The sequence below is a fragment of the Dermacentor andersoni genome, chromosome 3, assembly GCF_023375885.2.
Source record: "Dermacentor andersoni chromosome 3, qqDerAnde1_hic_scaffold, whole genome shotgun sequence".
In the NCBI taxonomy this organism is placed as follows: domain Eukaryota; kingdom Metazoa; phylum Arthropoda; class Arachnida; order Ixodida; family Ixodidae; genus Dermacentor; species Dermacentor andersoni.
The window spans coordinates 187816066-187842816 of record NC_092816.1 but is presented as its reverse complement, the minus strand read 5'-3'; the positions used below and the strand labels follow the sequence as shown (position 1 = coordinate 187842816).

The following is a 26751-nucleotide window of genomic DNA, read 5'->3' as shown; positions in this document are numbered from 1 at the left end:
GGACTAACCACCTTTATCACACACGAAGGATTGTTTCGTTTTAAGAGAGTGTGTTTTGGCCTTGCATCTGCCCCTTCAGCCTTTCAGAGAATGATGCAGCATATTTTGAAAGATTGTAAAGGCGTACTTTGTTACATTGATGATGTGATTGTGTGGGGCAAGACACGTGAGGAGCACCACAAGAATCTACACCAGGTGCTAAAACGCATTGGTGATTCAGGTTTGAAGCTCAACCAGAAATGCACATTTGCTGTTTCAGAACTATCCTTTTTAGGGCATACGGTGAGCTCAAAAGGGCTCACACCATTGCAGTCTAAGGTTGACGCTATTGTCAAAGTGCCTGCTCCTCACGATGTTGCCACTTTGAGGTCATTTTTGGGTCTCGCTGGTTACTATGCTCGGTTTGTGCCGCGATTTGCTGATCTCGTCGAGCCACTTAGAAGGCTCCTGCGGTCTGGTCAACAGTTCACGTGGGATGATGAGGCTGAGCGTAGCTTCCAGCTTGTTAAAACAGCTTTGTCTTCAAGCCCAGTCGTACAAATGTTTAACCCAGACCTTGATGTAATTGTTACGACAGATGCTTCTGATAAGGAACTGGGAGCCGTTCTTCAGCAACGCGATGGCGACAGCGTACGCACGGTAGCCTTCGCATCGCGTGCCCCGACTCCTGCTGAGCGGAAGTACTCGGCTGGGGAACGTGAGGCCCTTGCTTGTCTCTTCGCGTGCGAGCGCTGGCACGTCTACTTGTGGGGTAGAAAATTTTTGTTGCGTACGGACCATCAGGCACTGGTGACGTTACTTTCAGCTGCCGGTACAGGACGCCGACCTTTGCGTATTTCCAGATGGTCAGCTCGACTTTTGTATTATAACTTCGACATAGAGTACCAAAAGGGATCGCAAAATGTCGTGGCCGATGCGCTTTCACGCCTACCTCTTGACTGTGATTCGCAGCAGACGATGCAGGAAGAAATTGTGTCCGTTGTATCAGAGTGCCTAACAAAGGAACGGCTGCACGTGGTACATGGTTGGGCGCCTAGAAAAGCTTTGCCAGCTGAAGTAATGCCGTACTTTAACGTGCGGGAAGAGCTTTCTTTCGTTGATGGCCTTTTGATGCGCGGCGAGCAGGTAGTTGTTCCGAGTGAATTAACCTCGCTCCTTGTTGGTTTTGCGCACGAAGGTCACTCAGGAATTGTGAGGACGAAGCAGAGACTACGTGATCTTTACTGGTGGCTGCGTTTGAATAAACAGGTAGAAGAAGCAATCCATTTTTGTCATATCTGCCAGGTCGCGGACAAGTCCGCTAAACCGTCGTTTGCACCGCTGCAGCCGGTGACGTTTACAGCGCTACCATGGCAGAAGTTAGCAATGGATATAGTGGGACCGATTGACTGGGCCCCTTCAAACTGTAGGTACATGATATCGCTGGTCGATTATCATTCCAAGTGGCCTGAGGTTGCCTTTTCATCTACAGTGACGTCACAGAGTGTGGTCGATTTTTTGCAGACTGTGTTCAGCCGAGAAGGCTATCCGGAAGAAATTGTCACTGATAATGGACCTCAGTTTAGATCGCAAATGTTTGAAACATTCTTGTGAGAGAGGGGTATAGCACATCGTTGTTCTTCTCTGTACTATCCACAAGGAAACGGCGCGATTGAACGCTTTAATCGCGTGCTGAAAGATTTCATGCAGGTTGCCCGATTGGAACAACGGCCCCTCCAGGCTGCTGTGGTTGACTATCTCGGCATATATAGGTCGACGCGGCATGCGACAACGGGTGTGTCGCCAGCCAAGTTGCTTCACGGGCGCCAGCCAAGGACAAGACTAAATACAGTGGGTTTGCCGACAAGAGAGGGTGTCCATGCCAGTTCGAATAAAAATGTTCCTGCTAGGGTTAAGGCGAAGCAGACGTATGCAAAACAGTATACGGACAGGAGGCGAAGTGGGAAAAGACCAGACTTTAGTGTAGGGGACTTCGTTCGTGTACGCAAGCCAGCATGCGGTGGGAAAGCGTCGGTAAACTACATGGGACCTTTCAAGATTGTCGGCAGAAAAGGCAAAAATAGCTTTTTGATGAGCGACGGTCGTTGCAGGAACGCGTCTAAACTAGTTCGGTTTCCCTGCAATCAATCGCAGACAACAGAACAATGGGCATGGGAATTGCCTCATGACTACTCGGGTACCGCTGGGGCTGAAAGCCGCGCAGACGCTGAACAGGGTGAACTGTTGCGATCGCCGGAAACAAGGGCTGAAGTTAATGAAGAAGTGGTCGCTCCTTTAGAGGATTCGGTGGAGCAACCTTTGCGTCGCAGCACTAGGGTACGCCGACCTGTCGAAAGATTTGGGTTTTCTTTACCTGAACAATAAGTGTTTAGTTCGTGTTATTTTGGTTGTTGCAAATTACTATGTTGTATTTTCAAGCGGGAGGCGATGTTGTATCCTTTATTGTTTCAGATTCGTTTCTTTCAGTGTACATATTGTCATCGTCATTCAATATGATTTCCTATATAAGTGGCTTTACTGTGACGAATAAAGAGAATTGCATACTGCGCTTGCGTGGTCCAGTGTCATGCGTCTGGGCTGAGCCAGACACCACACTGTTCTTTACAATAGCTTATAACAAAATGTATTATGGCTCTCTTACTCTGTCTACTGTCATAAAACATTCAGCTTCGAACATGCGGGCGCTGTTGGCGTAGTCGTCACTCATGCATCGGCGCATTGATAGAAGAGCACGCATATTCAGTTATTTTTGTTACGTGGGCGATATAGACGGCGTAAGTTTGAGTGACTTGGCATGCATGTGTCCAGATAACGCGCGAAAAACTTAGTACACCAGGCAGCTGCGCTAATCTCCTAATTTGTCACCGTGCAACATCAGGTATGCACTTGCTCTTGCCGTGGTTACCCGGTAGAAGCCTTCTGTTTGCATGTTAGAGATACAAACAGAAGACAGCCCTGGCGGATGGGCGTCCTTTCTTATCGTCAAGAAAAGCCGTGCATCGCGAAGGCCCAGCAACACAAACAGTCCCCGTGTAGCAGCGGTCCGTGAACTTGGCCACACGTGTTCATTCCATACCTTAAATTCCAGCCACAATTTTTGCAGCCAACTACTGCACGTCTCCCTTCTACCGTTCCACATTTTGCAACATGAATGAATGAAACTGCGTTGGCAATCAACCAGTTGCAATTCAGACAGCTGAACGCATTGTAGAAGCGTAGAAGTGGTAATGCTTTCGCATTCACACATTCGCCTGAGGCAACGCGAGGCTCCTGGCTAAAAGCGCCATCTAGTTCCTCTTGAGCAAAGTGCTCTGTGAATACTCAATAAACCTAGTTTCGAGCAGAGTTCGCTCGGGACATTGGAAAACATTGCTCACAACAGTCGTTGGACATCTTCGAACCCTATATTAGGGTTTGTTTTACAAGGGCTGTACCTGGTGCACACATATTCAACTTCCCATACTGTTGCACCAGAGAGGCTGCTCCATTTTTGCCAAGCTTGATCGCGATGGTGTGCGCTATTATGATGGCAGCGGGCTAAATTTCGCGCTGCTCGTTTAACACACGTATAACTATCCGCAGCACTTCAATACTTAATTTATTCCAAAGGCCGAAATATACTCCCATGCACTGAACTTTGCCTAGGGAATATCCATGGCATTTCCCTTAGTTTAAGCAATCATAAACAAATGACTTGCTTAATTTACCGACACATGGAGAAAACCAAACACGAAGCTCGTTTAACGAACGAAAATACCAAAAAAACGAAAGTTCAGTAATTATTTACAATGCTGCTGATTAAACCGGTAACAATAATGTTACGGCATATATGGCACCGAAAAATACCCCTTCTCTTTTCCAAATTTCACAGAATTTGCACTCGTTGTCACGTATAGGGCTCTGGGAGACATTGTGGATAACGGCACTATGATACTCTGGAGCATTCGAAGAAACTATTTTCTGCAAATACTGTAAATAACGTTCATAGATTAAGCACGTCCTGTACGTAAGTCATGATTCTTGTTGTAACGAGATAATCTACCGCCCATAGTTCACTAAGAAGACAGCAAAAACGAACTGCGCGCCTCAGTTAAACTATAAGAAATATTAGAAAATGAGTGTCTAGTAAATATTTTCACGGCATATAATATTATTACAAGCATTTTTGGTATAAGACACCCAAAACATGACCCTTATTTTCTCGAATGCAAAATTGCTGCTTTTCTTGTACCTTGAAGAAAGTGGCAAATTTTGCGTTTCATATATCGCCTTTCAGCAGGCCGAAAACGAAGATTTGGCAGGTTCGATTTAGCACCTACCTTCGAACATTTTTGACATTTCTTCAAAATATAGACTTCCGGTATGTTCTATTTAAGGCAGAAAGCTGGGCTAGTTGGTGGTTATTCGTATAAGGGGACATCGCACTAGCGCGTAAAAATGGACACGGACAGGAACATCAAAAAGACACATCGAACGCTAGTTCTAGCGTTCGGTGTGTCTTTTTCATGTTCCTGTCCGTGTACTTTTTTACGCGGTAGTGCGATGTCTCCTTATACGAATGTATGTTCTGTGTTTGTAGAAAATTGTGAGAACAGGCATATGGCGTTTTTGAATGCTTCTAGTCGCGCGAACAGCTTCACTGTTAAAACGTGGCAGTATATAAGTTTCAGGTTGTTGAAGTAACGGGAACCTGCACGGGCGCACTGTGAGGGTTCGGTTGGCGGCTGAACAGAAGAACCTTTGTCAGGTCAACATGTGCCCCACAGGCCTGTGTCGTTGCCAAATCTTCAAGTTGCCCCTTCTTTAGTAATCCTTGAACCTCGACGCACGAGGTGGGACGCGGGTGTAAAGCAGTACCGCTTGCACATGCGCATGCCTCGGGTCACAGTATATAACATTTCTTGCCTAATCTTAGAGACAGAGATACGTACATCGGTCTGCGTCACGTGTGGAAAAGAATAAACTATTTAGCACACGTAAATTTAATATACTGAAAGACTTTTTTCTAGAACCTTCTATTTGGAATTCAGAACCGTTATGAACCCACGTGAACCGGTTTAAACCGCTTCGAACCGCTAGGTCTTTTGCTCAGTAGCTGCACCTGAACCGAACCGGAAAATACGAGAATATTGAACCTGAACCTGAAACAAAGCTGAAAACTGCCCCGACCGGCCAGTCGCGCGGCAATTTTGCTGTGTATTCGGGGTCTTCCTTCACGCTCAGATATACTTTTATGTAGCACGTATGGAACAACAGAAAGCTGTATCGGGAGTTCTTTTTCATGTTGCTCTGCAATTTTCTCGTCGAAACCTCTAATCCAAGTATAATATCTCAGAAATTGATTCATTAGGAATAATTACGTAATTACATGGAATGCAAAATATTATCTCAGTATCTCCAAGCGGCGGCAAGCAAGATTACCTTGGTGCTGCGCAGCTACGTGGCATTTGCATATTTTTAACGTTTGACAAAATTTACGTGGAGCACCCTGTTTATGTTAGGTCTTGTACAAGACAATTTTTTCTTCTATATTTTTATGAGACTAGGCATTTCAGTTCTTAAAGCGAATAACTTTCCTATGCTCTTCTGTAGGTCAGACTTGTGGGAGTGAAGGCAAAGGGCGCGTGATCTTAGGGGCGAGGGAGGAAAGTGCAGGGCCGAAGGTTGCGTCGTGCGTCAGCTGTCGCGGCGGGAAGGGCCACGAAGGAGGGGAGGGGGGCACAGTGTCGCTCGGTCGTCGCGGGAAAGCGTGTGGGGGAAAGCATAGAGTTTCTAACAACTATTACTAGAGGGAACACTGCCGCTAGAATCGTTCAGCCACCATGGGGAATAATGGGTGGATGGATCTGTTTGATCTTCGTGCTTGTGGATTAAGGCGTTGTTGTGGTTTTGTTTATTGCTCTTTATATGCCTTCAGTGTCGTAAATTTCACCGCAATCTATACCATACGAAGTGCAGAAGACGGCGCGAACAAGCACAATCGCTACTAGCTGAAACGATTCAGATTGTGGAGGTGGCCAAATCGAAACACACCAAACGTCTCGAGGCACTAACTCACCCGCGATAAATTCATAAGGGCGTTTTATATCGCTTGCCGATGCAAATGTCCGTAGCGTAACGGTTTCAATGTCGGGATTCTGTGCTAGAGTTCCTGTGCTGCAATCCTGCCGTCGGACAATTCTAACGATGTTTATTTAATTATTTGTTACGCAGTAAGTTGTTGAAAATGACGAGTTTAACAAAGCCACGAAGCCGTTCGAAGTTAAGAGGAGCAATTTTGGGCAAATCCGCGCACTTTCCATAATTATAATGTTGGCTGAACCGCCCCCATTGCAGTTCCCGTAGACACTAGCGCCAAAGATCCCTCCAGCGAGTATTGTATGAAACTCTATGAGGGAAATGGCTCGTGCTCCCGGCAGGCGAGTGGCGCAATGGAGCCAGAGAGAGGAGGAACGGAGGTTTTGCGCGCTCGTATATCGAACATCTGGCTGGCCGTCGGGTGGTGGCCCGCCTATCGTGGATGACCGGGCGGACGAAAATCCATGGCGGATTCTTGTCCACGATAAATGCAGCTGCAGTTCAGGCGAGCGCTTCATAGAATGTTGATGATGTGGACGTCAGCACACCATAGAGACAAGTGAACGCGTTCGCTCTTTGCGGCTGTAAAGAAGGAACTACGGGAAGGCGAGGGAAGGCGATGAGGAAAAGGGCATGTGCTTTCGCGCAACCGATTTGCGCGGATGGCTCCAACGCGGAGAAAGGAGGGAGAAGGGTAAAGCCTCTTAAAATTCGTAAAGTAGTGACACTCTCCTCCTCCGCCTTCACTCCTCCTCGTTTCTCCTCTCATTCACGCCCCCTCCTCGACCGTGGCGCCGCCTACACTGCTCGAGCGTAGCAACGGCGCCAACGTGCGCTCCTCGCCACTCCGTAGACGCTTCTCGAGCAAAAATGGCGCTGATGCACGGCGCGAGGGCCCACGTGATGCTATTAGGCCAATAACGACGTGGCGTCGGCCTTGACCATAGCGCACGAGGAGGAGGCGGCATTCTTCAAAGCGTGGTGGTACTTTACCAAGTTTAAGGGGCTTTAGAAAAGGGGAGGCTGTCGCTTGCTCGTTTGGGCTAATCGCATACATTGACAATTATTGTCGACGGCCTGTGAATACCTTCCTTCGAAGGTATTGGACCACATACCAGATGGTCTGCTAACAATATATTTATGCGTGACACTTCCTAACTAAAAATGAACTCAATTGACAGTAGCAACCAGCCTGCGTTGTTGTCATTTTTATGTTACACGCGATAATCCGCGTATCGAAGACTAAGTAACCAGAACTGCTGCTAGTGTCAATGCAGTTATAGGTTTCCTCATGCTGCTAGTCACTGAGTTAACTTTCACATTACTTCAAAACAGTAAATCTACGTCGTTTGCTGAAAGACTGTTACAATGAGGTATCTCTTGTTCCGCTAGTTTGGTCCTGCGGTTCATCATTCAGCTTTCTTGCACAATCTTAAAAATATAGAGGTATTAAGTTGCCCCTTTAAATTTTCAATGCAAAGAAGGTGCGTGTGCGCCTAGAGAGATCAGGTCCCGTTCACAAGAGCATTCAAGTTACTATTGCGTGAAGAAAATAAAAAACGGCGACCAGGTTGCAAACACACAACACATGCGCATTCTCGCAACTGTTTCATTCTGAAAGTAGCTACAAATAAATAGTTGACCAAAGTTTACGTGCCATAATACCTTAGGCGGAACTAACGGGCTAACAAAAAATTGCTATATATAATAAAAATATTTTTCATGTAGGGGCATTTAGCGTACCGTGCTGCAGAGGCACGAAAAATCTTGATATGTGAAGGCTATTGGCAGTTGACTTAGGCATTATTTCTTAGTTCTCTAATATAAAACGATTCCACTATCTCGCAGTTCAGTTGCTCTCTTTTCCATGTTAGGGTCCGTGCTACCAAAAATTGTGGGATGCATGCGTACTCGGCAAATGTTCAGCAAGGTGAGACAGAGCTGCGTACTTCAAGGACTGGTGACGTTATCGGAGGCGTGTGTTGACACTCCTTCCACTTTGCCACATACAAAGATTTCAGCGCGACAGAAGTATCCCTTCAACTACATACGTGCTACAAGGAACGGACAGAGAAGTGCGCTTCACTTGGAATACACCTGGACGTGCGAAAGAGTCAGTTTCGCTCATTTTTGGCCACCTGGGCGAAGGACTTTGAAATATTTATTGAGGCCGAGAATACAGTTGTATTCGGTACCGCAAGGTTGCATTGCTTAGTCTGTGCAATAATAGGCGCACATGCTGAATGACAGCGATATTTTTCTTGTGTCTTTCGATGATTTGCTCACCTTATTACCCTCGACGGTTTCTATTAGTCTGTTAAGTGTACTCAAAATAACGTGACTATAGGGGACGTTCTCTGAGCAGAGCTGATCAAGCTGGGAAATAGAATCTATCCAGATGTGCATCTATTATCACACGGACTAAAGACTGTGCAAACTGTATTATCGTACCCCCAAAAAAAACATTCGAAAGGCTGCACTCAGGTGGCAAAAAGGAGCGAAAGTGCCTCTTCCACCCGTAAAGGCGCATGCCAAGTGAAGCAAACTTGTTCCTACGTGTCTTCTAATGTAGGAAGCTCAGTCCGGCCGTTATCGTTAACAATTGTACTATTGTTTACTTGATACCCTTCTCGTGCAGGAAATCTTACGTAGAGTAAACTGGAAGTCGCGTCAACACATGTCATTGAGAACATTAACTGTCCCTGAAAAGCGCAGCTCTGTCGCACCTGGCTGTACATTACCGGGAATGCGGATGCATCGCAACATTTTCCAGCACACGGGCCCCCTCACAACGGTAAGGGGGCCCGTGCTGAACCGTGGAATAGCGGAAGCGTTTTGTATTAGAAAAAAAAAATGAATAAGCCGAACATCAGTAGCACTCACAGATCAGTGTTTGTATCTGCGTATCGCGATACATCAAATGGCGACGTAAGGAAAATATCTCGCTACACAGATAGAGAATTTTAGTGCGTCCGGTATTCCGGCAAGCGCAGGCGGTTCGCTGGCTGAGCGGGAACGTAAACGTGACTGGCCGGGTTGGTGGCGCCAACTGGTGGTGCAAGGCTCGACCACATGAAGACATAGCCAAATACTATATTCTTCTTCGCTGCTGGTGTAAATTATTCACCAGAGGCGTAATCTTGTTCACAATTACACCACTTCCGAAAATTTGCACCAGCACCGAAGCAGGATATCGTGGGTCACCGCAATTTTCATTCTGTGTTTGTCTGGTTGAACTCCACGCATCCAGGCGGCTGCACTGCTCCGGCCGTTTAGTGTCCCTGTAGATGCTCCTGCAGGGAGGAGATTTCCGCATAGGTCCACCGGTACGTTTCAGCTATGCAGTGAAGCCACTCTTTGCGCGCCTAGGAGGCAAAAGCCGCACAGTGTTGCATTTGCTTTTTTGCCTGCTAGTGGCGAGCTACATGCACGAAGTGTTCGCAAGCGCTGAGCAAGGTGGCACTCTTTAATGTAGTCTGCGCTCGAACCACTAGCGTAGTCGGAATGGGGCAGGGTTCCAATCCCAGAAATTTTGTTTATGTACACGCATATACAAACACCCGCACGAACGTACATATAGGCGGGGTAGGACCCCCCTTGGTCCCCCAAAATAATATCCTGACTATGCCCGTGGCTCGAACAGCGCAAAAGTTTGCGTGTAAACGCGCTGTACCTTGCAACAAAAAGTGGTGCAAAGTTTTCCAGCATGCCTGTGAAGTTTTATCACAGAGGCTGGAATCAAGAAATGTTTTAGGGGTGTTTAAAGAAAACTTCACACACGCAAGGTGGACAATTACGTGAGCGCATTTCGGCGGCCGATACGAGCCGATTAACGATCGTTGCCAAAAGAACTGTCGTGCCTGCAGTTATGTCAGGGGCTGCTAACAGAGCGCCATTTATCACTAACCGTAATTCACAGCAGCTACGAGTTTACGATATATGCGCTGCCGACACGTAGATTTAAATGCATTTCAAATGTCCACATGCGCACATTTTATGCAAAGATTATTTTTACGATTCATTCATACCACAGACTTACCAGCTGCTTCGTAGAAACAAGTGTTCAAGTGGAAAAAGATGAAACATGGACGGGCCTCTAGGTCAAATTTATTTCGTACAAGGGAATGGATGACCAATGGCTGCATGCAGGCAGAAGGGCAAGAGCGCTCGCTCTTAGAGTCTTGGGGGCAGAATTCAAAGCAACTGGAAAGGCAAGATGGTATTAAGAGTAACAACAGGTTATTTTTATTGCGCTAATCACGTCAAGATGGCAGACTTGCAAAGTAATTAGTCACACATTGCAGACTATAGTATGAAACATTTTTCTTGAACTTTTCCTTCTACTCGGGTCCATTTGCTAATGCACAGGGCTTATTAAACATACAGGCATATTTTCACATTCCTCATTTCCACAAGGGCCGATCGTAGAAGCAAGATATTGTGGGCGGTAAATGCTGAAGCTATCGCAGCTGTCTCGTAAGCCAGAACACGCTAGGTTTCCGCTTACTAAAAAACAATGAGCACTAGCGCATCAATTACTGTTACATGAAAATTGGAACGCCGACAAAAAAAAGGACAGGAGGAAAAAACAAGGTTGAAGCGGGCAAATTGTATCTGCTAGTACTTACTTTGTTTGGACACACTGTTCGAGACCCACATAGTCAAAACAACCGTACGAGCAAGACAGCGAATTAGGCTAGTTGGTAAGTTAATATTCTTGGCGTATATGTGCGGCGCGACGCTGACGTGTCGTTCATTCTTTGTCCCGAGTCTGCGTCACTCTTCACATGTACGCCAAAAATCATACAAGTTATCCCGTACGCATCTCAGCGTTAACAGGGGTGTTACTCGAGATAAATGTTGCTTTATTGTAAAGAAGGCTGAAGTCACCTCTGCACACAAGGCGAACGCATCTCGCATATACTGTTCCCTTTCGGAGCCGGCCGGTTGAGGCTGATACGCAGTCGTCGGCGCACGTCTGCCAGTCCGCGCGGCACCGCATAAAAAGCTTCGCCACCTTCCGTGCGGTGTGTGCAGTTTGGTGCGCTGCACCCCGTCATACGGGAATGCAAGTGTCAATATGATGTGTTTCATATCACTTCACCAAGGGCCTTGACTTAATATCGTCGAATAACGTGCCTACAGCCTGGAGCCGGTGGTTGCAACGCACGCTCAACGGTCCGCTGATTGCAATGACGATGGAAGTGACGGAAACGACGAGTCGGCGTCACGCCCGTGAAGTTGGCTTCCCAGCGGCGCAGTTGAACATTCGACGTCATATTGCGCCAAGTGATAGCTCTCGGCGAATAGCGGTGCGAGTGGCGCCGGAAATGATATGCGCAACTCTGCTCACTCCGGGAACATATGCAGGAACACTAGGAGGGGTGCGGGAGTTGGGAGTGCGCTGCCAGCATGACGCGTTTCAGTCCGTTCGCACTCACCCGCGCAGCCGTACATTTCGGAGGCCACACGGAGGCTTCGCGGCGGCGGCGGCAGCTGGCGCCGTCTGTTCTTAGGGAAGCGCGCAAGAGGAATGCCACTGCACTACACGCCTGATGCATAACGCGGCTTTTACTTTGTATGCACTTTGTTTTGAACGCACTGTTCTAGAATCGCATAGTCAGAAAACTCGTACAAGCAACACAGCGAATTTGGCGAGTTGGAAAGTTAACATTCTTGGCGTACGTGTGCGCTGCTCATATAGACCTTTTCATCGGGCGAGGAGGATAGGGCGCGCGGCGAGCCTTTCCTCCTCTCTGGCTTGTGCGATCCGGCGCAGCGCTGCTTGAAAGTATTGCTGTCGTGTGCTGCAGAACGATTTCGGAATGTTTTAGAGCGTACTTTGTGAAATTTACGCCGTGTCCGTTCATATAATGTCGTCAGGGAAGCCTTTCGGTTCATCGCTAACAACAGTAGGCGGAAATATGTCTTGGGGGGCAAAAATGTGACGCGCTTTATCATCCCTGGTGTGTGTAGGTGTTGTGAATTATTTTGTTTATATCGGTTTTAATTCAAGAAAGGAAACCGTTGTCTCTGTATCACCGGCACGAAATGGTAAATCAGCTCACTGTCTGATCGCTTAACGTAGGAAGTAAAACATAAAACATAAGAGCGCATGCTCGTGCACGGCCAACTTAAAGCAACCACGAAACATCTAAGCGGCAGGCCCTATCAAATATTTGTGATACACCGGCATCGTTCTCATGCATTTCAAGTCCAGTATGCTTGAAATTACTATATGTCTACGCTAGCCTTCCTGCATGAGGCCGGTGGCGCTGCTCAACACAGCGATCACTGCGGTTGGCAAACCAGCAGGATAAATATATCAGTCGCGTGCTTCGGCATTGCCTTTTTGTCCTGTATACAGCCATAATGTACGAAAAGGATCGCATAAAAAGAATGCGATGGCTATTTTTGAGGACAAAGTTTCTGTGTGAGTGTGAGTGCGTCGTAGAGAACGGAACGAACACAACCGAAAAATACTTCGGATATCATCCTCTTTCTCGAAAAAGCTAGAGAAAATGCTCTAACGCCGCAATACGACCTCGTATAGTCACACCGCACAACCTTTATAGATATATAACCGCTGATGTCGTATGCTTGGACCATGCGCTATATAGAACAAAGATATCTGTAATCCAGCACTTACCACTGCTTGGGACGCTCGCGCAGTTCGTAAACGGTCGCTTTGCTGGACAAGCTTAATTCAGACTATAAGGTATGCTGCTATTACTAGCCACAACTATTTATTCAATGGCGGAAACCTGATCCATCGAACGAAGTGGTCCCACAATGCAACCTGCAGCGAACAGTTTGAACGGCTGTCGAAATATAACAGCACAGCTCCTATCGTAGCAGAACGGTATCCACGCAGTTGCGATTGTCGCGTATGTTGCATTTCTGCTGAACCTCAGCTTAGAACTAGAGGATAATACTTGAGTAAGGTCACATAAGTGAATGGAACGTTCAGAAATACACAATTGTTCTCCGAGGCTGATTGTAGGCTCAAATATTTGCGCGCACACGTCGCACTGCGTGCTCCGTCCGCCTCAATGCAAGCGGAAAGTCCGGCCATACCGACTTAAACCCCTTCAGTACGTCTGCCACAACCGTTTAGCGCGTAGAAGACGTACGTCATGCTAAATAAACCGCGCGAGCGCGAGAACAAACACCAGAAACTATCGCCAAACGTATACCTGCCATGCAAAACGGAGCGTTCGCCCTAGCCAGCATGCCGACTGCTCATAGATGGCAGCACTGCGTAGCAATATGGTGGCCAAAAAAGAGCATGAAGGAGACCCAAGTGGCAAAGGAGCTGGTGCTGACATATTTAAATCGGAAGAAAGCGGAAGAGAAAATTGCCAAGCGCACAGCCACATCGCTAGACGAGGTTCCCGTTTGGCTGTTAAATGAACTAGGACCAAAAAGTAAGGAGGCTCTAGTGAAAGCAATGGAACAAACTTTAAAAGATAGACGAATACCAGACAGTTGTCGACAAAGTAAAATGAATTTAATTTAGAAAGGTAAGGGGGAGAAAGATAGAATTTACTCGTACAGACCGTTGACCATTGCATCGGTAATATACAGGCTAGCAATGCAGGCAATCAAATTAAAGCTTCAAGCAAGGGCAGAGAATAATGGCATTTTGGGAGGGCTTCAGAATGGCTTCAGAATAGGTAGGCGTGTGGATGATAACTTGTTTCTTTTTACTCAGTGTATTGAAATATCAAAAGCAGAAAGCAGACCATTGTATGTGGCATTTTTGGACATAACAGGAGCCTACGACAGCGTAGACCGCAACATTTTGTGGGATATTCTGGAAGGAGAAGGCTTAGGTAACGATTGTCTACAGCTTTTGAGAGAAATTTACCTAGAAAATACCGCTTGCGTTGAATGGGAAGGGATGAGGAGCGAGGAGAAAGTTCATATCAACAAGGGACTGAGGCAGGGGTGCCCTTTATCCCCGCTGGTGTTTATGATGTACATGGTGAGGATGGAGAGAGCGCTAGAAGGAAGTAATATCGGGTTTAATCTCTCATACAAACAGCCGGGTACAGTAGTAGAGCAGCAACTCCCAGGTTCATTTTATGCGGACGACATTGTGTTGCTAGCTAACAAGCAAAGTGATTTGCAACGTCTGGCTAATATCAGTGGACTGGAAGGCAACAATTTAGGTTTGAAATTTAGTGTTAGAAAATTAGGTGTTATGGTATTTAATGAAAGCAGTGAACAGACAGTGGAGACACAGGGCCAAGAAATCCCTCGGGTAACAGAATATAAATACCTTGGTATATGGATAAACGAAGGCAATACATATATGAAAACACAGGAAAAAACCATAACAATAAAGGGGAAGAGAAATGCAGCCATAATGAAGCACAGAGCGCTATGGGAGTACAATAGCTACGAGGTCCTCCGATGTATGTGGAAAGGTGTAATGGTTCCAGGACTTACTTTTGGAAATGCGGTTGTTTGCTTTAAATCAGGGGTACAATCAGGACTCGACGGGAACCAAAGGTCAGTGGGTCGCCTCACATTGGGCGCTCACGGGAAGACTACAAATGAAGCTGTGCAGGGTGCTATGGGCTGGACTAGTTTTGAAGTGAGGGAAGCTCACAGTAAAATTGAGTATGAAGAACGGCTGAGGAATATGGAAGAAAGTTAATGGGCTGGGAGAGTGTTCAGGTATCTGTACAGGAAAAACATTGATTCACAGTGGAGGAAAAGAACTAGGAAGCTTACCAGCAAGCATGTGGCCTGTAGGGTGGGCAACACAGCATAAAGAAGGTCACACGGAAAGTCAGAGAGGCTGAACTAATCTCATGGGTGGCGGCAATGGAAAAGAAACCTGCCATGAGGAACTACTTAAAAGGAAAAAACGAAATCTGGAAAGAAACCATTTATGATAACTCAAAGGGAAGCTCGATCATTACTTTTCGAAGTGAGATCGGGATGCCTTAGAACATGCACCTATAAAGCCAGATATAAGAAGAAAGAAGAAGCATGTGCTTGCTACGGTAAAGCCAGGGAAACGACGGAGCATGTTTTTTTAGAATGTGAAGATGTCTACCCAGCGTTCGATTCAGGCAGCACTGGCTTCCTTGAAGCCCTTGGGTTCAGCGGGAGCAGTGGTAAAGCAAACATGTCCGCAATAGGCATTAGCAAGAGGCGATTGGAGGATTGGTGGAAGAAAAGTAGGGAAACGACAAAAAACGGAGACGTACAAAAGAACAGTTCGCAATAGGGGATCAGAAAATTTGCGCGTGGTAGTTCAGTGTTTTTTTTTCTTTTTTCATTGTTTAACCTAGGTAGGACATTAGGCAGTATATTAGCAAGAGCTTGGTGGCGCAACCCACCGCCCCGTTCTAAAGAGGACGCTCATAACATCCATCCACCACCATCCATGGTGGCGCCCATAAAAAAACGGTGTATACACCAAACACTGCACAACTGAACAACCTCTCATGCAGACCGTACGCATTTCAGCGTGTACAGGAGTGTTACTCGAGATAATTAAGACTCGTTTTAGTGTAAACAAGCCGAACTCACCTCTGTGAACAAGGCGAACGCACCTCACATATCCTGACCCTTTCGGAGCCGGCCGGTCTCGTGCGTCCGCACGGGACCGCGTAAAATGCTTTGCCACCTCCCGTGCGATTGCCATGCTTGCCGCGTAAATGCTTTGCCACCTCCCCGTTATACAACTGCCGAAATTATGTTTCGTACCACTTCACCAAAGTCATTAACTTAATATCGTCGAATACCGCACCTGCAACCCGAAGCCGATCGGTGCAACGCACGCTCGACGGTCCGCTGATTGCAATTTCGACGGCATTGACGAAAACGAGTCGGCACCGCACTCGTAAAGTTGGCGTCGCAGCGGCGAATTTGAACATTTGACGTCATTTTGCACCACGTGATAGCGCTCGGCGAATAGCGGTGCCTGCGGTGCCGGAATAGTTATGCGCCACTCTGCTCCCTGCGGGAGCATATGCAGGAACACTAGGTGAGTTAGTTCTTGAGCGGCCTCGTGTGCCGTCTCGTTGAGGCTAGGGAGCGGCCCCACCAATGGTCCCATGTGTTCCAGGAACCAATTGATGTAGTGTGGGGTCAGCTGTTGAGTACCAAGCATTACGTTACGAAGGACAGAATTGCCCTCTTGGAGCCGCAGTTCACCAAGCTTTACCGTCTTCTAAGAGTGCAAGGCTGATGGCCACCTACTGGCGTGATGACGTGATGGCGTGTTGAAAGTGGGAAATGTAAGGACATCCCATGCACAGACAAGTACACATGCAACACACTCGGTATCTGTCATTCGTCCCTATGCGTGTATTTAGCGACCCTTTCTTCAAGCCAACTGGAGTCGGTGTGTTTGCGCAATTCAATGCGTGCTACTCTTCATTTATCGGATCCCCCTACCTAGTTTTCTGCAGTACCTGCGCCATTATTTCGGTGGGAGCTTACATTAATGGGGGCTTTTAGTCGTTTTAAAAAAAATGGTGCTTCCCTTTGATATAAACAATCACGCCTATACATTATAACCTATTTAAGCACGCTTGTTTTCGTGAATGATTGCATTGACCTTGCATCATTATCTTTCTATTAACGCAGGAAAACTGTTCGTCCTGCCTGTTTTCTTATGTGGATTTCGCTAATTCATGTCGTGTTTTATTTAACCACCATATACCAGCATCACAAACATCGACGACAGCCTCGATTACCACTTATTGCCAGATACGAATGGTATCGTCAAATACATTTTCTTTATTTCCTAATGCACCATACCGGCGACCTTATTCATTGATCACATCACTCGGCCTTGCTTGTCGCTTCGGCCATCACACCAACACAAATCATATAAGGTAGCTCAAACCCTACACTTACACCCATCGGGGTATCGCAGTGGCTTGGGGGTTGCGCGACTGTGTTCCAGTGGGACGGGTTCGAAGCCCGGCCCCGAAGGCCGCGTGCGAATGGAGGATGCACGCTAAAACCCTCTTGTACATACCCTACAGACCTCCACTGCCGGGCTGTGTATACTGTATATAGTGTTGATCCGTTGACATAGTGTATTGTTATTGTGTTCTGTTGCTGTTTGAGGGATGAGGTTGAGCGGCGATTTTTTTTTATTCAGAGATTTTTCCCTTCCTCCACGGACTTTCCTAATGCACGTGTCACAGGACCCTCTCGCGGCTTCATCACTACAACTTGAACAAATGTGTAAGTAACACTAGCTGTGCACACGAATACAACTTGGGTGACTGGGTATTTAGATTTAGGCACGCGCTGTGGGGTAACCGGGCGGGCAACGAAGTTGGGCCACTCATCGTGTACAATTGAGGGAACCAATTGCGCTCACAGCCACCGGCAACCCACGCTTCTCTTCTCAGATCGAGGCCACGCTTGAAATTCATTACAGCGCCACCAGATGGCGCAATGCGTATGAATAGATGCGGGAGTTGGGAGTGTGGTGCGCGCATGACGCGTTTCACTCCGTTCGCACTCACCCGCGCAACCTTGCATTTCGGAGGCCACGCGGAGGCTTCGCGGCGGCGGCGGTAGCTGGCGCCGTGTGTTCTTAGGGAAGGGTGCAAGAGGAATGCCGCTGCCCTACACGTTTGATGCATAACCCGGCTTGAACGCCGGAATTGTTTCGGTCGCTATGTAGATTCAATGTTAAACACATCACCGTCTACGGTCATGATGACGGCAATGACGTTACGCAGACGCGGTGACGCAAACGGGCTGCATGTAATCGTGAGGTCGAAATCGTGATGCAGACGCGGTGTTTCTTAGTCATCCCAGATGTGATGTTCTTACTCGAATCATAGTGGAAACTTCTAGCATAGCCATCGACACGGTTCTTCATCAATTCAGTGACATCGAGATGTGCATTCTTGACTTTCTTTCTCGAAATCTTCATTCTGCTGAGAAACTACTCAAAGTTTTCATCCGCGAGCTTCTAAACATATACATCACCAGCGATACTTCTTTAAAGGTTAGTTGTTTGATAGTACTCACGGATAATGGGCCTCTCGTGTACATGCGTCACACCAACTCCTCGAAGTATGTCGCTCGGGGGCTTAGTGAGTTGCCCTGCGTATCCTAATTTAGTACAAACATACGGTACATTAGGGGTGGCAGTGTTTCTGGGTGTGCACACTCCAGAATAGGTGCCCTAAGCTTCCCTACGCAGGCCGCACATTGCACTTTGGCTGTTCGAAGAGTTTCACTACTGATCGCGGGTGAAAGATTCAATTTCGCCAATTTATGTCCGCGCTCATCTTCTAAGTACTATTCACTGCCGAACCACGGGACTACCACCCGTGTTCCAAAGGCGACCGTTCACTGCACGAGGAATACCCCTTGCGATCTCGAATTACCGCTATGTTGTGGAAGATAATTCCACCTTCCGCCTGCAAATATAATAATTGCATTGTCCTACCCACAGCTCTGATGTCCTTCGCTTCGCTTCTCTTACGAGTCATTCTCTGACTCTAGCACTACACTGGATGTGTACTGTAGCAGTACGTGGCCTCTCCAGGCCTACTTTTTCTCGTAATCGCAACGATCATATCGCCTGCCCGTTTGCTCTCTAATCCACGCCGCTCTTTTCCGCAAGAGAAGAAGATGGATGGATGAATGAATAACTTATTGAGATCCCTCGGTGCTCACGATTAGCGCGCAACGGGCCGCCCCCCGTCGGGACAGAGAGGCCATGCCCCTCCGCCGCGTCGCGGGCTCGATGGACAGCTCAGGGTGCTTCCAAGTCCGAGCTGCATAGAGCTCGGTCCCACTCTTCCTTGGTTGTCCTGGCCCCCGGCACCAGGGGTCAACCCCAAAGCATGTGAGCAAGGCTAGCAATATCTTTACAAAAGCGACACGCATTGTGAGGGTGCACGTCCAGAAATATTTTGTGCAGGAAGCCCCGGCATGGGTTGGTGCCCATCTGAAGCCCCCTGTACGTGACTTCATGTGCTTTATTGAGTGTTTTGTGCGGTAGTAGCATGCATTCCTTTTGTAGTGCTTGGTGAGATTGTTGGTCGCGCTCGCTCTCCCATCCTGCCGAGATGGAGTCCGGGCTCGCACGGCGAGTTAGGTCTCGTGCGGCCTCGCTTGCCGCCTCGTTTAGATCAGGGAGCGGCCCCTAAAATGGTTCCATCTGGGCCGGGAACCAATTGATGTAGTGTGATGTGAGCTGTTGAGTACCAAGTATTCTGTTCCGAAGGACAGAATTGCCCTCTTGGAGTCGCAGTACACCAAGCTTTTACCGTCTTCTAGGAGTGCAAGGCTGATGGCCGCCTGCTGACGTGATGGCGTGATGTAATTAGGAAATGTACGGACGTCACAACCACAGACAAGTACAGATGCAACATACTCGGTATCTGACAGTCGTCCCTATGCGTGTGTTTAGCGGCCCTTTCTTCAATCCAACTGCAGTCGGTGTGTTTGCGCCATTAAGTGCGTGCTGCTCTACATGGATCCGATGACCCTACCTAGTTTTCTGCTGTACCTGCGCCATCCCTGCGGTGGGAGTTTACATTCATTGTGGCTTTTAGTCGTTAAAAAAGAACGGTGCTTCCCTTTGACGTAAACAATCACGCATATACAAGACAACCTTTTTAACCACGCTTCTGTTCCTGAGTGATTGCATTGACTTTGCATCATTATCTTTCTATTAGCCCATGAAAACTGTTTATCCTACATGATTTCTTATGAGGATTTCGCTCGTTCATGTCGTGTTTTATTTAATCACCATATACCAGCATTACAAACGTCGACGACAGCCTCGGTTAACACTTATTTCCAGATACGAATGGTATCGGCAACTACATTTTCTTTATTTGCTAATGCACAGCACAGCGCTTAATAAACATACAGGCATATTTTCACATTCGTCATTTCTGGAAAGGCCCATCGAACAAGCAAGATATTGCGGGCGGTAAATGCTGAAGCTATCGCAGTTGTCTCGTAAGCCGGAGCGCGCTAGCTTTTCGCTTACTGGAAAACAATGAGCACTAGCGCATCAATCAACGTTACATGAAAAATTAGAACGCCGATAAAAAAAAAAAAAACAGCAGGGAGAAACAAGGGTGAAGCGGGTAAATTGCATCTGCTACTACTTACTTTGTTTTGTACACACAATTCGAAACCCGCATTGTCAGAACATTCGTATAGGCAAGACAGCCAATTAGGCTAGTTGCTAAGTTAACATTCTTGGCGTATATGTGCAGCGTGATGCAGACGTGTCGTTCATTTTTTGTCCCGAGTTTGCGTGGCGCTTCACATGAACGCCAAAAATCGAACAAGTGAACAATATCTCAAGCCACCCGCACGCATCTCAGCGTTAAGACGGGTGTTACTCGAGATAAATGTTGCTTTATTGTAAAGAAGGCAAAACTCACCTCTGCAAACAAGGCGAACGCATCTCGCATATCGTGTTTTATTTCGCAGCCGTCCGGTCGCCGGCAGTCGCCGGCGCACGTCTGCGCGTCCGAGCAGCACCGCGCGTGCGGTGTGTGCAGTTTGGTGCGCTGCACTCCGTCATACGGGAATGCAAGTGTCAATAGGATGTGTTTCGTATCACTTCACCAAGGGCCTTGACTTAATATCGTCGAATAACCTGCCCACAGCCCGTAGCCGATGGTTGCAACGCACGCTCAACGGTCCGCTGATTGCAATGACGATGGAGCTGACGGAAACGCCGAGTCGGCATCGCGCCCGTGATGTTGGCTACGCAGCGGTGCAGTTGGACATTTGACGTCATCTTGCGCCACGTGATAGCTCGCCGCTAAAGGCGGTGCGAGCGGCGCCGGAAAAGTTACTCGCAACTCTGCTCTCTGCGGGAGCATATACAGGAACACTACGGCCGCCCACGTTTACGCCCCGGCAAATGCGGCAATCCACCCAAACCGCCCCCGCTTGCTGTAATGGCGGGCAGGCTAAAATAATTTGTTTGCCCGCTCGTTCCGCCTCATATAATTAAATGACACGTGTAGTTCCGTCACTAATTTAGTTGTAGAACCTTCCAGGATGAAGTAGTTGCGAGTCTGCGCATGTGCTGTGTACTTCGATCCTTCGTTGTAGCCGTTTTCTCTTCGAGCAGTAACAACATGAATTCGTACCAACTCGCCCGGCTTTCAGTCATAATGCACTTGACCATATTTTACAGCTGTGCTACAGTGACTGTAGTGGCTGGAAGATTAGCGTTACTGGCGCAGTGTTTCATTTTGTACCTTACCACGACATTTGTCTTCGAGTTACTATGACTGTAGGTCTCTGTTATTTGCTGTGCAACTGTCTATATTGCTGTGAATATTATTTAATAACCTACACGCATAGTGCAATTAATTGTGTTGTTGCTAGTTGTTATATGAGGCGATCAGAAATTCACTCTATATACAATTGTATGCTTAATGTTTTCCGTTTGAAAGGAATCAGATGCAACTCGAAATAATATACTTCTAGAAGAATAAAGCGGAAAGGTCTAATTTTCGTAAATCGTAACGTCATGAAGTCAGCTAAAAAAAATTTGGGAAGTACTTTGAGGTTGTAGTCACTTGAAGCCATGTATTGCAAATTATATATTGTTAGTGCTCTTTGCAAAAATAACTTTTATTACAAGTGAGGTGTCTTTTTTGTAGCCTGCAATTACTTTCTTCTAGTTATGTATTCTTGGATATGCCTTCCTTCGGGTAATGGCCTTATTTATTTTTGACATATCTGTTGGTAGATGACCTGTGTGTTTGCGAGTGATGACGGGTTGCTCTCTATTATATACTAATACCGACAAAGCCTACTGAAAATCTATCAAAGGCCTTTGTGCTAGATAAACCTGTCACGTGTTCTCTGAAATCTTGCAGGAATTTTTTTACTCGGTTATAGTTTACCCCAGCGCATTAAAATAACTTCCTGCTAATAGGGGTCTGTGATTGTCTTTGAAGCCTTTTTAGCTCGTTTTAGGTTCCGATTGCTGTGTTTGTGTACGACTGTGGTCACTTTTACATTGTCGGTGGCATAATACTTGTATTATACGGTAAGTGCTGTGAATTTGTCAGTACAATTACACTTGATCAATATGTGTTTGGGCATGTACTTGTTACAGTGCAAAAGCTTCCTTTCGCACTTTATGTTGCAAGGGTTAGGGAAGAAACCACCTAGCGAGGCAGAGGAATTTCGATACGTGACGCGTTGTGCAGACGTATGTAAACAGCCAGAATGCTGGGTTGTCTCTCATGTTTATTATGTGGCGAAGTCAGAATTATTTACTACGGTGGCTGCGCGATTACAAATCATTATCCCTATTTGTTTACTTCTGGTTCCTACGTTGACGCGCCGTCAAATAGAATAATTATACTTCCAAAACACAACTGCTAGGTCCAACTACCCTCTAGTTCGAAGAGTGGCAACGACCCCGATTACTCTTCCTCGTTAGCTGCATCGCCACTTGTTGTATCCGCTTAAGTCACCAGTGACAGACCTCGTCTTGTGCCACGGTGGTCGCTCGAGACAGGAACACGACTTTAAAGTATAGGGCGTGTATACATATAGTGCATACAGCTGTAAGTGGTCTCAACGTCCCTGCACTGTTTGTTTTGGGCTGTTTTGTGTGGTTGTTCTTTAGTTATGAACGATTGTTTTGTGCCTGAAACTTGTCCCCGTTTGTCGCTATAGTTGGCGGGAATTACTGACGACTGCAATGTCGCATGTAGTCTTGAAGCTCTGGCTGCCACATTGGAAGGCGGAGGCCAGCTAGCTGGCTCGCTATATGGTTGGTGTACGACACGACAGACGCGCAGAGCTGTTCATGGCGATATCTTGCGCTATCACAGTTCCGGTGATGTTCTTACTTCCCGTATGCATGCATTCGTGTTTTTATGGTGATAGCATGAGGATGCGCTTTGGGACCTGGATAAGAGTCCCACCATGGGGTTTATTTTCGTTCGTACGCCAGACGTACCCTGCTTCAGTATAAAGGAAACCCGTTGAGCGATCCTACAAAAGTTTCGCACTAGATGCCCTGCTGAAACAATGAATTGCCACGGCGTGCAACTCCCTGAGTGGCCGTCTCCTTTGTTACGCAGCTCGGTCACCAACAGCCGGGAACGCTTCGTGGTGCTGGTGATGAGCACCTTGCTCCTGCTCATCAGTTGCACACTTTTCGCCGTCCTCTTTACGCTGCTCTCAGATGACAGTGAGTGCCTCGTCTTCCTGTCTTCTGTGGAACGTGATATCGCGCCTTGACGCTGAAGTTTTCGTAGAGCGAGTTCCTTCTAAACTTGGTCGTTTGCTTGGTGCTTCGCCATCCTGCAATCTGGAACTGCAGTAAGCTTAGCTGCGGCATAGAGTGCGTCATATCTCTCTTACTTCTAGAGTGGATCTATTGCCCGAGCGGTGATTTATTTTTAGTGGCCGTGGCCTTCACATTGCACGCAATAAAACCGTTGGTCGAAATGCCACAGCCCTACACTGTGGCATACGCGTTCTTAAGCGCTTCATAAGAAAATGAAATCGGGAAGATTACGATTTTTCATGGTCACTTGGAAAGCACATAGGCGCTTTTATTTCTTTATTTATTTGAGGTACCCTAAAGGCCTTAGAGGGTATTATAGGGGGGGGGGGGGGGTGCGTAGTGCGTAAAAGAAATAAGTGACTGCACACGTACACGGGTATATTCTGTGTGCTTTGGTTTATTCCGAACACGCGTACATCTTTTTTAAATATCCCCAACCATATCGCGCAGTTTGTATGTTTACGTGAATTACCCGAAGAGGGGCAGACTACTCGCACTAAAAATCGCAACGTGCAGGCAGATCATTGCAATATTCAATAATTTTTTTAAATGTTTATTTGGTTCAACAATAAATGTTCAATGGCTATGGCTTTAAGACGCATGTTGTATTCACAAAATTCGAGGTAGCTGAACTTCCAAAAGCCTTCCTACGGTATTTACACATTATCTTACCTGTGAGGTCAATGCTCTCTTGAGCGAATCTGGGGATGTGGGTTTTTAAGTTGTGCTTGCGTTATTTCTCCTCTCCACATATGACTTTATTGTATGCTCAGCTCAAATTTTCCTTGGCAATGCGTAGGCTAAAGCGAACGCTCAGAAGGGAAATTAGAGACACGGTTTATTTATCTCTGCACTGCGTTTTTTCATGCACTTTACTTCCTCACTTTACAGAAATCGCTCTGTAGTGGTGAAACGGTGCTAAGTGTCGCACGCGATTAAAAAAAAGCTTTGTAAGAAGTGAAAAATAAAAGCAGCAGGCATACTGCGTGGTTTGCAGTTGTTCTTTAATGTTAATAGGCTAATGTTGTCTTAATACTGTCACTACGTTTCCTTAATTCAATGGAACTTCGTATGGTGGAAAATTAGTTTCCCGGCCTTGAGGTGATGAAACCGCTCTAGCAAACCGTCTGGCCTTCCACACACGCGAATTCCGGCTCACCAAACCATCTGTCTGGGTTCGGAGTGCCGCAATGTTTGCTTCGCACAACACAACCTGCACGCGTTCCGGCAGCCAGCTCTGACGAAGCACCCATCCCGGTGGCTTAGAATTTATAGCGTTGCGCTCCTGAGCGCCATGCCGCACTTTATGCTCGCAGCTGCGGCGGCCACATTGAATGCAAGGAGCCCCGTGTGCCGTGCTCTGGGTGTGCGATCGCTAAGTGGTCAAAAGTCATGCGGAGCCCTTCACCCTTACGGCGTCCCTCGTAACCCACTGCGAAGTTTCGGGAATGTCTAGATCCCGCACTTCAATCACTTGGAAAGAGCTGCGTGTGTTGTTTTTCTTGAAAGAACAAGTATCTAATAAGGGGGCTGAACAGGTAGATACATTGCACAGCGACAGCAGTCACATTAAAAAAACAAAAACATCAAAAAATCGAGAAAGGAGGCCTCGCCTTTAGAATGTATGCGGAATGTTTTGTAATCACATCTCAACGCTTGCATGGTCATACCTTTAATAAACACATGTGAACACTATGGAACGAATATATTCAGGCCATATAGAGCCCCACAGTTCTCGCATGGCCATGGCGCTCTTTGCCCATAGGTGGAGTGCTCGCGTGGCGCCTCGATTTACTCGATGACATGCGCTCTCAGCACAAAAGTCATCGCGGAACCTACAGCGGGGCCGGCGAAGACTGGCCTGTCTTTTATCCTACTTTGATCTTATGTTTCAGATACAACTGAGTGCATGACCAGTGACCCCACCCCCCGCTGTATATAAATCGAAGAGTTTAGAAGCAAAGCGCGAAAAGCTTTCTAACGAGCTTGACGAAAAACGAATATGTGATGTGTAAATTTTGTGAATACGAGTTGTAGTAAAAACGTGTTGTCACATAATATCCGCACAATAAAACTGCAAAATAGCCGCTTACAGAGATTGTAGTGTTCTAATAACGCCCAGCGTGGCCATTGACATGCCATATTTTTTTCCGTGGTACTTGTGGGGATTGGCGATCTCTCGTGACACCTTAGCAAATTTGCCTCGTATGACAATCAGGGTGGTGATGTTTTACCGAGTCTAGGAAAGCATGTGAATGGAAAGAATTTCAGTAGTTACCTACGGCGCCTTTTTTTCTCTCCTAACAGTGTTTGACCTACCAACGGTAGTAGGTAAGCGTACAGGCTGTTTTAACTATTCGTATCAGTGCCCATGAACAGTATTATGCTCGTTTTGGCAGTATCGGTAGTTCTAATGCAAATTTACCATCCTTGCGCATGTAATGCAACAACGGTCAAAAATGTGTATATGCAAGAACAGCATCAGGGGTTCGGGAGGAGCGCCTGAAGTGTTCTCGCTGTGCCGCTTTCTGATAGAATTCGGCAGATGCTGAATGTTTACACTCGTTTAACGAACCTCTACGTGGAATGCTTCTTTTTCAGGGATTTTACGGCTTGTTCTGGCTCAATCTCTTCTCCTCCATACCCTGCTTGCTAAACACTCACGCTGACTCTCTTTACAGGAACGTCGGCTAAGTCCCAGGAGGCGATTGTACCTGGCCTTATTTTTTTTTACCAGGCGCTGATGGAGATTGTTCGTGAGATGAGAAAAGGACGTGATTATGATTATTAAATAAAGCATTAAAAAAGAACGCCAATGTGTTCATGCGCCTGTGTGCAGCCATACACGGCGACTGATCAATTAAAGGTATTTTACTTCCCAGTTTTCTGCAGTTATGTGAAAAAAAAACGCCAATGTGTTCATGTGCCTGTGTGCAGCCATACACGGCGACTGATCAATTGAAGGTATTTTACTTCCCAGTTTTCTGCAGTTATGTGCATTCTTGTGAATAGAAAATCCTACCTAGTATTCTGCAAGCGTGTGTGAGCTGCGAAAGGAGAAGTAATCAGGTGGACATAGACTAGCGATTTCCGGGCTGACCCAATTCCTGTGGGCCATGATGCTTTGCCGAAAGGCATCTTATACTGTGGCAAGGAAGTTAAATGGCAGCACGCGACTTTAATAAATATCTTAACCAAGAGACTTTCCTGATTTTATTTGAACAGATAATTCTGCGCTATTCAATGCCAATTCCATAAATATTCGGGAACTTATGCTTCATATTCATTTGGAATATTCCACCCATTCCGCGGCCAATCCCTCATCGTGGGTAGGAACCACACACTTGATAGCCAATAGAAATAACAACAACACTCCCGAA

General features: G+C 46.8%; 1 protein-coding gene across 3 annotated transcripts in view; it reads left to right on the top strand.

Moving 5' to 3' along the window:
• LOC126524759 (uncharacterized) overlaps positions 1 to 26240 on the top strand; it is a 40145-nt gene extending 13905 nt beyond the window's left edge. For 2 of the 3 annotated variants that reach the window (XM_072286835.1, XM_072286834.1), the window contains 3 exons: positions 23163 to 23272; positions 25679 to 25702; positions 26053 to 26240. In XM_072286835.1, the coding sequence (XP_072142936.1) occupies positions 23163 to 23272; positions 25679 to 25702; positions 26053 to 26162 (244 nt within the window). In that variant the 3' untranslated portion in view covers positions 26163 to 26240. The remainder of the gene's footprint in view (positions 1 to 23162; positions 23273 to 25678; positions 25703 to 26052) is intronic. The other variant, XM_055067295.2, reaches the window with a different exon arrangement.
• Positions 26241 to 26751: the final 511 nt, after the last annotated feature.